At 41.8% G+C, this 13,988-nt stretch overlaps 1 protein-coding gene across 8 annotated transcripts in view; it reads right to left on the bottom strand.

Annotated features, from left to right (window-relative positions):
• The window catches only part of LOC118894686 (LIM domain containing preferred translocation partner in lipoma), a 697,996-nt gene that overhangs the window by 462,176 nt on the left and 221,832 nt on the right, over positions 1 to 13,988 (bottom strand). For all 8 annotated transcript variants that reach the window (XM_036851114.1, XM_036851111.1, XM_036851112.1 and 5 more), the window contains one exon: positions 4,626 to 4,826. In XM_036851114.1, coding sequence (XP_036707009.1) covers positions 4,626 to 4,818 — 193 coding nt within the window. In that variant the 5' untranslated portion in view covers positions 4,819 to 4,826. The remainder of the gene's footprint in view (positions 1 to 4,625; positions 4,827 to 13,988) is intronic.

Genomic DNA, 13,988 nt, shown 5'->3' with positions numbered 1-13,988 from the left:
CTAACACCATACACAAAAATAAAGTCAAAATGGATTAGAGACCTAAATGTAAGACCAGACACTATAAAACTCTTAGAGGAAAATGTAGGAAGAACACTCTTTGACATAAATCACAGCAAGATCTTTTTTGATCCACCTCCTAGAGTAATGGAAATAAAAACAAAAATAAACAAATGGGACCTAATGAAACTTAAAAGCTTTTGCAAAGCAAAGGAAACTACAAGCAAGACGAAAAGACAACCCTCGGAATGGGAGAAAGTATTTGCAAACGAATCAACGGACAAAGGATTAATCTCCAAAATATATAAACAGCTCATGCAGCTCAATATTAAAAAAACAAACAACCCAATCCAAAAATGGGCAGAGGACCTAAATAGACATTTCTCCAAAGAAGACATACAGATGGCCAAGAGGCACATGAAAAGCTGCTCAACATCACTAATTATTAGTGAAATGCAAATCGAAACTACAATGAGGTATCACCTCACACCAGTTAGAATGGGCATCATCAGAAAATCTACAAACAACAAATGCTGGAGAGGGTGTGGAGAAAAGGGAACCCTCTTGTACTGTTGGTGGGAATGTAAATTAATACAGCCACTATGGAGAACAGTATGGAGGTTCCTTTAAAAACTCAAAATAGAATTACCACATGACCCAGCAATCCCACTACTGGGCATATACCCAGAGAAACTGTAATTCAAAAAGACACCCCAGGGCTTCCCTGGTGGCACAGTGGTTGAGAGTCTGCCTGCTAATGCAGGGGACACGGGTTCGAGCCCTGGTCTGGGAAGATCCCACATGCCGTGGAACAACTAGGCCCGTGAGCCACAACTACTGAGCCTGCGCGTCTGGAGCCTGTGCTCCGCAACAAGAGAGGCCATGATAGTGAGAGGCCCGCGCATCGCAATGAAGAGTGGCCCCCGCTTGCTGCAACTAGAGGAAGCCCTCGCACCGAAACGAAGACCCAACACAGGCAAATAAATAAATAAATAAATAATTAAAGGTGCTAATAATTAAAAAAAAAAAAAGACACCCTAATGTTCATTGCAGCACTATTTACAATAGCCATGACATGGAAGCAACCTAAATGCCCATCGACAGACGAATGGATAAAGAAGATGTGGTACAATGGAATATTATTATACAATGGAATATTATTCAGCCATTAAAAGGAACGAAATTGGGTCATTTGTAGAGACGTGGATGGATCTAGAGACTGTCATACAGAGTGAAGTAAGTCAGAAAGAGAAAAACAAACATCGTATATTAACGCATATATGTGGAACCTCGAAAAATGGTACAGATGAACCAGTTTGCAGGGCAGAAATTGCCACACAGATGTAGCAACATATGGACACCAAGGGGAGAAAGTGGTGGGGTAGGGGTGGTGGTGTGATGAATTGGGAGATTGGGATTGACATATATCCACTAATATGTATTAAAAAAAAAAAAAAAACCACTACTGCTAGTACTTTCAAGACCAAAAGAAAAATCGCATCATCTTATTGCCCTCATCAGTCTAGAACAGAACATGATGAGACAAAACCATATATACATACCAACTTCATTCCATAAAAAAATACGTAGACACTTAACATGGTAAAATTTGCAAGAAGACAAAACAATTAAAAATATATATGAGCTCATAAGCATATAGTACAGGACACAAAAAGGCATTTGGAAATGCAGGGGCATTCCAAGACACACAAGTTGTTGAAAAAGAAAAATCAATGAAAAATGAGAACAATGGTAGTAAAATAAAAAGACCCTAAGGCCTAAAGAGCTATTAACTGGGAAAAAAAGTACACCCACTCTTAAATGCGCCAAAGCCCTTTAGAGAAAGTTATTAGCAGAATACCTTATTAAAAAAATTATATAAATATAAGTTGACGTGGAAAACATGTGGGTACTTTTTCTACTTTCACAGTCAGAATTTAAAAATGAGAAAGCAAACCCCAGAGATTACAGACATAATACCAAGGTGAGAAATGTAATTGGTAACTTCAAGGTAGCAGTGGTTAAACAAATCCTGGGCTAAAAAGCTCAGGGAATGGGGAGACGAGGTAAAAGAAATTCAAACAGAACCATAAAGCCTAAAAAGCGGTTAAGAAGCTCGAATCTGTGCCTGGAAAAGCAGGCTCATATTGCTGTAGTTGAACTATCACCACAAACATCATTGAGTAGCTACTAGGTGTCAGGTGTCCTGCTGGATGCTGTTGGGAGTAAAAGGTATGAGTCAGGCAGCCCCAGCCTCTAAAAGGTCCGAGGCTTCCAAAGGAGACAGGACCATACACAAGTAAATCTATTAGAAGGACAGTTGTGAAAAGGATTGTATGAGATGCATAGAGGTTATGGCTGAGGGACAGAGTAGAATATAATACAAGGTCCTGATAACTCTGGACTCAAACAAAGGGGACCTGAGGTCTGGTACCAACTTGACCACAAGCAGGCCGTGCATCTCTGAACAAATCACTCAGTCTCTCTGCACTGCAGTTCTCATCTTTATACCAGCAAAAGGTGGACTGTGTGATTTCTGTTAGTTCTACACTCTGTCTTTGTGGCTGAGGTTCTTGGAAGTCAGGGCCTGAATTAAGCTATGAATGTTAAGGCTTTATGGGCTAGAAATTGAGGGCGCGTATGTACAGGGGCAAAGAATGGCAATGGCGTGAGCTGAGACACGAGACCTCATCAACTCAAGTGGTAAATGAAAACTGTGTTACCTACTACCTGGGGATTTCACTAATGGTACAGAACATTCTAAATGGACAAAAAAAGAAAAAGAAAATGGATATAAACTTTAGGAAATGTATAAAAAATTAAACAAAAATAACATGAATTATAAAAACACTGAGAGCAACAGAGGATGCACTAACATTTAAATTAAATATAAAGGAAAGCAAATCTTACACTTCTAACAAATATCATGCCATAATATATAGCAGATGAAGAGATGGAGCTATATTTTAAAAAGTCTGAATATCCATGAACCTTTATCCATGTTTGTCTTTAAAATGTATTTATGCAAGGGAAATTTCTTCCTTTACGTATTCAAAAAAGGTTATATTAAAAAGAAAAGAGAGATTGGCAGAATTGCAAGAAAGACTCAAGACTTCAGAAATTCAGTGAGGCTGAGTTGCTTTGAGAGAGGATGCCACATTCCAAACTGTTTATTGCAAGAGGAGAATTACTGAGCAGTGCACTCACCCATGCAGCTATCCGCCATGCATCCAAATATATATACACATAGGAACATACAGACATACATTTGACCATACACAATCATTCCCACTAAAAACACAGTAGCATAATAAGAGCCAAGAGGAACATAAGGATGAGTGAGAAACCATGTCTTGTTGCTTAAATGGGGAAACAAAGCTTACATTCTTATAAGGAAGTAGGGAAGTATCACCATCATATGGGGCCTGAGTGCCACATATGCCAGGAAGAGAAGGACCGGCAGCACGGCAGGCTGGGTGAAGACAACAGCCTCACTTCAGAAACTCTGTAGCCACAAAACCGCAGAGAATGTCACCTCTTTTCTCTAAGCTTCCATTGCTTTATGTGAAAAAATACTTAGTTCATAGGGTTATAGGGAAGGCAATAAAATGACAGTGAAAAGCACAGTGCCTCACACGGACTATCTGGTCAGTAGCGGCAGATTAAGAAGAGCAGGAGGAACAACAAAAGAAGTAGGAAGTTGACAGTCAGAATAGGATGTACGTGGAAACCCAGCGAAGGGAGTGATTACTTCGGATCTAGGTCAAGTCCAGACACCGGAGAAGGTGATACAAATAGGATGGTGACAGGTGACAGAAGGGTGTGAGGTGTCATGCTAAGAAAGGACAAGGAGTTGAGCAAAGAGCTGCAGAGGATCAGAGATGATGCCAGTGTCCCCAGAGACCCAGCTAGACAGTGGGAGAACCTCACAGAGTACAGTGACGAGGATGGGGCATCTCAATGCAGGAAGAGTCGGCCAAGGGGACAACTCACCGGAATTCACAGCACTCATGGTGAATCTGACCCCTCGTGGAGGGGTCTGAAGTGCACCCATTAACTGCTTCTCTCTTCCCTCTCACACACGCCAACACGATACAGGACCTGCCCCATCCTGCCCCTCGGGTGTGCATCGACTGTCATACCTGCTAGACCTCCTCACACCTCTGCCTCCTTCTCTATAAGAAACCCTGTCTTTATTCCCTTCACATCAGAGGGGAGTCCACTGTTTGGCAGCATTTTTGGACACACGTCCAATGGTAAGAGGGAGGGACGATTGGGTGGTAGACACATTTCTACAAGACAGTGGGATGGGGATGGAGGATACAGCAGTAGAAGAGCACTGAGCTATGAATGAAGAGATGAGGGTTCTAGTTTTAGCTCTGGCCCGAACTCACTGTATAACCATAGTCATATAGCCCCTAAGAGATCTCAATCTTTATGCCCAAAAGAAGAGCTGCCTGGATGGTTACTTGATGCTTTTTAACCTTTGACAGTCTATACACTATGATAACCACACCACAAATTCTTGAGCTACCTTGTTCCAACACAACTTTGTACTACAAATCACTTTTTATTGTATTGAACTCTCCCATTTGGGGCACCCACCTCTGCAATCCTTCACTCACCTTCACCGCCAGGTTGCTTGTATGGGTTGTACTTGGGCTTTGGAGCAACGACTGGGGCAAACTTCTTCGGTGGTTGTTGTGTGGACACTGAAATGCTGGGGGTCCCAAAGGAATGGGTGGTCTCCATCCGTGCAGACACATGGCCAAGGGGTTCAGCAGAGCTTTTGGGTGGCAGCCAAGATGGGTGAGACATTGTTGAATCTGGAATTAAAAAGAAACAACAGTTGTTTTTAAAGAAACACAAAAATGAAGGCAATATACTTCACTTCGTTATTACTTCTTCTTAACCCATACTTAATAAAATCTTGAAAAAGGACTCTGAGAAGAAGGAGAGAAGGAAGGAAGGAAGGAAGGAAGGAAGGGAGGGAGGGAGGGGAGGGGAGGGGAGGAAAAAAAGGAGGATAGTTATGAAAAACTTGCCTTAACTGGAGGAGGAGAAAAATTGAACACTCCCCTCAACCAATCTGAAATTCCTCTCTTCCAACAGTTACCTATTTTAGTGCCTAGGACTCTTCAGGAAATAGACATGAGTAAGAAATGGTCCCTAACCTTAAGAAGTTTCTATGGTAGGAGAATCTTATACTAGCAAGGTTGGAAAAAAGCTTCAATTTTATTAATAATCTATTAAAATGATTACCACATCAATTAAATGGTGGTAAGTGACCTAAATGAGGTGATATTATCTAAAGGAGGTAAAAAAAAATAAAGTGTTGCTGGAATGTAGAAAAAGATAAGATCTCTTCTTGCAGGGAGCAGAACTAAGACCTCATTAATGAGGCAACCTTCAGACTGGGCCTTGAGTGCTGAGTAGAGGTCGGGCCCGAACAAAGGAGGCAACCTCGCATGAGCAGAAAAGTACACAGTACTTCAGTTTAGCGTGGCTGTGGGGGAATAAGGAAAAGTAGCTAGCAAAAGAACTAAAAATGAGGGATGGAACCAAAGCACTGACAGCTTTGCATGCAAGCTTGAGGAGTCCGAATTTATTCTGCAGGCATTAAGGAACCCCCAAAGGTTTATTCTTGAAACAAGGGCATGACTAACGCAAGGCAGGAAATTTAAAATGATCCCTCTGGCAGGAGCAGGACTGCTCCTCACCAAGGGGCACTTGGAAATCGCAAGGAGGGACACCGTTTGCCGCAATGCCTAGGACAATTACTGGTACTTAGTAGCCAGGGGCTAAAATATTCAACCCCTGTAACGCACAGGGCAGCCCCGCATAACACCCATCAGGAACTCTGCTGAGCGGATGCCATACAGGACCTTTAGGAAGAGCCCAGCCAGTCCAGGGGCTATCCTACTGGGATTAAAATACACTCTGCGAGGAAAGAAAAACGGTGTCTTGGTGTCAGGGTAAGCCAACCACCCCTACAGACAGCCTGCAGGCTGGGGCCAAGCCTCACAGACTGCCACTGAGGAGGGCTCTCCAAGTCTGATTGCAAGAGCTCTCCAGCGCGGGGAGGCCCGGAAGCCTCCCTCACCCTCTCCCAGCCCCGCATCCACCCCATAATTTATTAATTGGACTGAATTAATTGAGAGGGCTCCATGATTACCTCCAGATGTCTGTAACAACCAAGAAAACTGGAAATGCAGGAAAAAATAAAGGCCTCAGCACGTGGCATGGCCAGGGAGAGATGGGGCAGAGGGGGAGAGATTGGGGCCCAGCGTGGCCTGGGTAGCATTACACTACGCCAGGAGGGGTGACATGACCCTGAGCAGCCCCACTGCCCTTATCCGCTGTCCCAGGTTCCCCTGTTCCCTGTCCTCCTTAACTCACAGAGTTTCATGACAACCAATGAGATGACAACATTAAAGTGTTTTATATACTATCAACGGCTAAGCAAAGTAAGGGGAGGAAAATTGTTGGAGGTGTAGGTCTCTCAATCAAAGAGGATGACATGAAGCAATGAGGAAGCCTCTAAATTAGGAATCAGGAGGGTTCTGTTACTTAAGCCAGTGGGGACACTGGCTTTTCACTCTGGTTGCAGGGCCTTATTTTCCTCCCCTGCACCTTGTATACATGCTAATGTACACAGACACTTGGTAAATTGTAGGTTCCTCGGAAGAGCGGGGACCATATTTTATACATCCCTAAACCACCATTAAGGCCCAGCACAAAACCAATACAGAAAAACAACTGTGAATCTGGTTTACTCCTGGTTCTTAAAACTGGCTGCACATTTAGAAGTCTTGGAGATTTTTTTTTTTTAGATACCAAAACCAAGCTCATCTCTCAGGGTTGAGAAACATTAATTTTGGTTTTGTTTGTTTAATTGAGCCTCAGTTTTCTACTAAAAGGGAATAAAGTGTCTGTTCTACTCTCAACAAGACCAAAGTGAGTATAAGTGGGGAACAAGTAGGATAAGATTAAGATTTGAAAATTTTAACATGCCCTGCACATTTGTAGTATAAATTTTATTTGTGGATTTTTTTAAAAATGGGTTAATATTATCCTTGCAAATTTTCTATAAGTCTCAAGTTATTCCAAAATAGAAACTTTCAAAATGGGTTAATATAGGATACAGTGATTTCTAAAGCAAAGAGGCACGTTTCCAGAGCAATCGCACATTGCCAATTGACTGTAGAATCCTGGCCTTTTCAGAAATTCTACAGATATAAAGGAACAGGAAACTTCTGGGAGAATATGAAAAATGAAAATGTAAGCATCCATGTGCAAACCATGGACCCCATCATATTTTCAGTTATCCCCAGCACCATATATCACCCTTCCACTGTACTCTCCATGGAGGCAACCCCAGTGACACCTCCAGTGAGCGCCAGGGTCTGGCCAAGTACCTGTCTGCATGAGACCTTAACAGCATTTTCTCAAACCTTTCTTCTATATGTTACCAATGGCCCGGTGACACCACTCCCAGGATTTATAATGAAATTTAATGACCCTGAAGACTTGCTCATTCTGTGTCCACCATCTACAATGCCATTACTTTCTACCAAGTACACCCCCCCTCCTCTTTGTTATCTTGACCCAGCTGAAATGTCTCTGATGCTGTGAACATTTCCCTAGCTCCCTCCAGAAAGAGTAACTTAATTCCCAGGCTCTTGTTTCATACTAATAACAGTCCACATGTAAGCTATTTAATCACCTGTCTATCTGCCCCCAATAAGCTGGAAGTTCCTAAGTGGTCTCACTATACCAGCACAATGCCTGGCCAGGAAGCCCTTAGAAAAATATGTTATGCATGAATGGGTGAATGAATAAATGCTGATCTCCTTGGTTACTCCTCCCTTTCTAGAATCTTCATCTCCCTTCTTAGCATCCACTGATGGAATCATCTCTTTTTTCCCTCCCTTAATTTAGAGATGTAATGAATTGTGTTGATAGATTTCTAGATATTGAACCATCTTTGCAGTCCTAGAAAAATATCCTACTCAGTCACAGTTGTCGTGTTTTGGTATATTGATGAATTAAATATTCTATTTTACATAGAATTTCTGTACATATAATACTAAGTAAGATCATTCTGTAGTGTTTTCCTCTACTTGTTTTACTTATCATTATTAGGTTTTGATATGGGGGTTCTGCATCCTCTTCTACTGTTTGGATTAGTTTAATGATAAGATTAGAACTATCTGATCTTTAAAGGTTTATCAGAATTCAGTGTAAAGCCATCTAGATATGAAACTTTCTTTAATAATAGAGCTTACTCATATTTCCAAGCACTTCTACAATAATTGTAGCAGTTTTATACTTCTTTTGAGCTCACTTTTCAGTATTTATATTCTGCTGGAAATTCATCCATTTCCTCTAGGTTTTATCTCTGCTCCCCTTCACCCAAGCTACCTCTCGATTAAAAATGATGTCTCATGTACTATGTATCATTTAGATCTGAGCATCACTTCCTACTAGTCCTTGAAGACATAATTCACATTCTCCATCCTCCAGTTCAAGCTATGTCCCCTTTCACTACATTTCCACAGCACCTGGGATACTGCCGTCATCACTCTCATCACATGTCACTCTGCCTCTCTGCTTGCCTGTATCACAAACTAAACTCTTCAATCCTTGAGAGCAGAAGTAATTATCATGCTCTAACCTCACGGCCTAATACATAATAGGCACTCAATAAAAATGTCCGTTAATTTAATAAATGAGTAAATTTACTTGCCAAGCCCTAGAGCTCCAGATAAAGCAAAGTCTCATCCTGTATTCAGATGGTTCAGATTATCATCTTGTCTTCAAGGAGTTTAAAGCCTACCTGAGGAAGATATATTTTTATATGTGAAAAGAGAAAAAGGGCAACACAAAGTATAGAAAAACAAAAAAACAAAAAAACCAATTGGGGTACGTCACAGGATCTAGCACAGGGGTACTTTGAAAGCTAGGGGGCTCTGAAAGACAAAGGGAATAAGCAAAAAGACAATGCCTGAAAATTCTGTGAACTGAAGGAAGAAGCAAGGCATTTCTTTGAGAAGGCAGCAGACCAGCTGAACTGAAATGAGGGACTTAAGAATATTTGGGGGAAAGATTTGGAAGGTTAAAATGAGCCTTGCTCATTTAAAGGTCTTATACAGAGAAATAAAAAGCTAGAACTTTTATCTTTGAACGGGAATCTAACAGGAGTGAAAACTCTATGTAAGAAAAACTAATCTATGCAAAATGGATCCAAGGAAGGAGATAAATACAATAGTATAGACATAGAGTCCCTATGACCCCAGCTCTAGTCTCAGCTTTGCCAGTGTGACCTTTAACAAGAGAGGATGCTCATTTGCAGAATGAATGTCTGTAAAGTCCCAATCAGCTCTAATATTCTAGAGTGCTTTCCTTCTCTGAAATCTTAATTACAGCCCTTCATTTTGATAAATGGGTTTGAGAAAACCTCACAAGTTTAGTGAACGGACAAACTAGAACATTTCCCTGGGGTTTCTCAGCTTCTCAGAAAGAGACCCATGGTAAACAGAGAGATAAGCACTGGTGAGAGCTGGTTTTGCTGGACCAAAACTTACCCTACTCTTACTTCCTCTGGTTCTCGATTGGTTTCACTCTAAGCATATAATCATCACGAAAGCAAGAAGTGAAAGGGAAGATCTACACAGAGGCTCTGAAAATACACAAACACCATCAGAAGAGAGGAAAACAAGAGAAGTGGCCCTCCTCTAAGCACGATGCCTACTGCTGATGGGAGTTAAAAAGCTGGGGCTCCCTAAGCACTGGTCTTTCAGGAACTGTCATCAAATGCAAAGCAATTAAGTAGAACCTAAGAGGTTTCACTTATTGCCGCTCTGTCGCTCTTCTGTCTTTTCCTCCTAACTGTTCAGTGAGTACAAGAAAGCTACAGACTAACAATAAATAGAAAGTGTTTATTGAGGACTTACTATATGCCAAGCAATTTTCTACTGGCCACATAATCATTCTGACTATTACATGAGGTAGGGTTATCTTTCTCCATATTTAGCAGATCAAGAAAGTAAGGCTCTAAGAGTTAAATAACTTGCTCAAGGATACACAGCTAAGAAAGAGCAAAGCTGAAGCTTGGACACAAGTCTTGGACCCAAAAGCCATGGTCTTCACCATGGTACTACCTGTATGTTTGGAGGAAAAAGAGAACACCACAATCCAAAGAAAGTCATCACTGAGAAAAAGGAGATTTTGCTTTCACATCCATCCCTAGCTCCTGCATCCTACCTGCCATAATGTCTTCTCTATTTTGTTCCATCAAACCTAACTATCATGAGCCCCAGGATCACAAATGGATGAAGCCAAAAGTCTAGCCAAATTGATCAGACACAAGAAAACACAAACAACTGAAAAAGGCCATGTGACGTCCAAGACCCTTCCTCTATGGGTGGGAAAACCTAGGGCTACAGGTAAGGTGACATTTAATACTAAAAATGGCTACCAAGCCTCTCTAAAGATAGCATGTGAATGACAAGTCACTGTCATCCACAAAAATAGAACAACTAGTGTTTGCTCAAGTTTTGCTTCTTTTCTAAAATCAATAACAAGGGAGTTCCCTGGCGGTCGAGTGGTTAAGACTCTGCGCTCCCAAGGCAGGGATATGGGTTTGATCCCCGGTCAGGGAACTAAGATCCCGTGTGCTGCACGGCGCAGCCAAAAAAAAAAAAAAAAAGCTTAAAATCGATAGTACTCTTCTTTAAACATTGACATAGCTCACCAAACTTTAAAAACAACCAAGCCCCGTTGTATGGTATTATCTAACACCAGGTGCTATAAGCTTAAAGAAGTGGTTTTCAAAACTGCACACTAGACCCATCTGGGAATCTTTATGTATGTATTCTGATTCAAGGGTTGGGAATAATTGACTTAGAGTGTTTATTTTAATCTTTTGATTATGTTGCATCAGTCCTTAAATCTCCCTTGGCAATTAACCCAAGCAAGGCCTGGCTCTTGGTCAATGTTTGCTGAATAAATGAATGACACTGAAGGAAGAGACAGGTATGAACAACACTATTTTATTGGTAGAAGAACTGAGAGGCTGAGGGGCTTTGTGACTTAAACATCAGAAGTAGTTGATAGCCGATTAAGTTTAGGATTCGTGTCCCTTAGCAACATTTTCTCCACTTAAACAAGCAATTAAGATTTAAATAACACTGTCCTATACCTTTGGAGATTTTTCACGATCTTCCCTCTTTGTATAAAAGTCAGTGCCTTCCTAGAGTTTCAAAACTGCTTTCTTAAGAGGCTGTTAAAATGGTATACTGTGCTTCCCTCCCTAGACTACAGCTAATTATCCTTTTCTACATCTTGGTCCTCAGCTGCAAGATACCTGATCTTCTGAATTCAGACCCAGCTCCCAGTCTCAGCTCTGCCATGAGCTCATAGCGCAACCTTTGCTCTCTCTGGGATCACAGTGACCTCCTCTGAAAATGATGTGACTCGATTATTAGATGAATGCTAATGACAGCTCTACACACAAATTCATGAGTCTAGGGAAGATCCTGACTGTAGAACTAGCCAGAAACAAGTAAAAGTCAGCCATGAAGATTCCAAATCATCCATAATTCTCCTCTTAGGTCATCAGTGAGGAAACACAGCCCTCTTTTTTGTTGTCGTTGTTCTTCTTTTTTTGTCACCCGTTTCCCTGTCTCTTCAATCCTCCCCATTGTGGGAGGGAACCTTAGAATGATCTCAGAGATTACCAAGGTATCAATCAAGATTTATTATGCACAAGTAAATAAGTACTTTAGGCAAACCTTTTCCAAACGGTGTAGGTAAGTCCCTACAAGTGTAATTACGAAGCAGATATGTTGTGGCATGTGACGGAAGCATGGGAAGACAACGTTAAACAACAAGGCAGGCTGAAAATTGCACACAATTGTTAGTTGAATAGCAAACGTAATCACTCTTCCTCTGATGAGAGCTGGAAGGGCAAACACGATCTGCCACGGGCTGAAAATGTCAATGCATTCACTCCACTTCTCTTTACAGGCAACTCTGGCCCCGCACTAGCTAAGTGCCCCACTCTCTGCATGGATAGCTGGCATTACTCGGAAGGGGTGACGAGAGAACAACTCTACAGAAATGCCAAACCTTTATACAGACTATCTGACAGACAGATGGAAATACTGGAAAAAACACTGGACTGAGATGCAGAGGACTTGGGTGGATTTCCAGCACAGCCACTAACTGGCTCTATGACTTTAGTCCCTTGACCTCTTTGAACCTCAGTGTGTCTCCCTATCTGTAAACCGAAGATGAGATGCCCGCTACCATTCCTTCCAAAACCTCATGTTCCATGACTCCTCCTACAAGTCCGCCAGCTGACTGAGCTGAGGTTTCTTACAAAACCATCTTCACTCCTATGAGTCCCCTTGACTGGGGGCGGTAGAGTGAGGGGAGGCAGACCAGGAATCAACAGGTTAAATGCCAACCTGCCTTGCACAGAGTTAGTACGAATACAAATCAATGCTAAAGGTGCAATCCCTATGACTGGCAACACAGCTGGTGGCCAGAAAAACCCAACTACATTTGCAGATGCCAGTAAACTAAGAAGCAGAAAGAGGGAGAAGCATCAGTCCGTTCAAGTAAACATTTGTCTCTGATAAAGAATTGAGGCGGAATAGAGACATAATCCACATTGCACTGTCACTTCGGATTCAGAATATCACACGGAAAGGGAACAAGCGACCCTGACAGTGAAACAACAGCACTGGAAGACCAGGCCTCTCAGAAGATGGTAAAGGAGAGAATGCAACCAAACCAATTACTACCTCATGGGCTTTTATTTGCCGCAACTGGGTGACAACAGCCAGCACAGGCTATTCAATGGCTAAGAAGTCACAGGGAGTTGCACCTGGATTCAACCCCGTTGTTCTGCTTCCAGAAGGTGTCTGTGGTGGAAAAGTTTCACTAAACAAGTGAGAAACTCTTGCTTATTGTTGGATAATAACTAGAAAGAGTGGGTAAAAGGCACTGAAATAGACATAGGATTAAAGAATTTCTCTTCCAAAAGAGTCAGCACCCACGCCATTGGAGATCAGCACTGAAGTCATGAGACCCCAACTTTGCACTCCAGGTCACCTTTAATGACAATGGTTCTGCTTGGCTAAGTGAACAAGAAAATATGTACCCTGTCTGGACCTCAAATTCTCCAGCTCTGATCAGCTCGGTGCTTTGTGACCACCTAGAGGGGTGGGATAGGGAAGGTGGAAGGGAGACGCAAGAGGGAGGGGATATGGGGATGTATGTATACATATGGCTGACTCACTTTGTTATACAGCAGAAACTAACACACCATTGTAAAGCAACTATACTCCAATAAAGATGTTAAAAAAAAATTCTCCAGCCCTAAAATAATGAGCATTAAGAAGGTGATCTCCAACATGCTATGTTCTGCAATGCTATGGCTAGTCTGCGGAGTGTGCTGTGCTTATTTTTAAAATGTCCTCTTAAGGAGCTTTCTCTTAAGTCTCTGATTCTAGCAGACTTTTCTGTACAAGGCCAAGAAAAGGGGGCAAACAATACTTTGAGCCCTTTGAGTTCAGTAAGTCTACTGCTAAAAGTGGAAATCTGGATTTACAAAGATGAGATTCTGAGTGCCTGATTCATAAGGGTTTAAAATTCTGGTTTATACCCTGCCCCTCCACCAGGATGAAAAAGTGACTATGGGAAAAATCACCAATAGCATCTCTAACAAGGCTTAGCAATCTCTTTGGTGGTATCTGGCTGGAATCCTCTCATTCCAAACCCACTGCCAAGTGGGTAGGTCCACAAGTTAATTGCTGCTCACTGTCTGCTTTCCCCTGACAGCTTGTTCAAACCTGTATTAAAATACATGAACACCGTGTTTTAGCAATCTGTTTACAAGTCCATTGTTCCCATTAGACAGATCAGAGACTATCACTAGCACTTGAGGGATGTTTTCATTGATTTTAATTTTTTTAATA

Source organism: Balaenoptera musculus, chromosome 4 (assembly GCF_009873245.2).
Source record: "Balaenoptera musculus isolate JJ_BM4_2016_0621 chromosome 4, mBalMus1.pri.v3, whole genome shotgun sequence".
Taxonomy (NCBI): Eukaryota; Metazoa; Chordata; class Mammalia; order Artiodactyla; family Balaenopteridae; genus Balaenoptera; species Balaenoptera musculus.
This window is presented reverse-complemented; position numbering and strand designations above follow the sequence as displayed.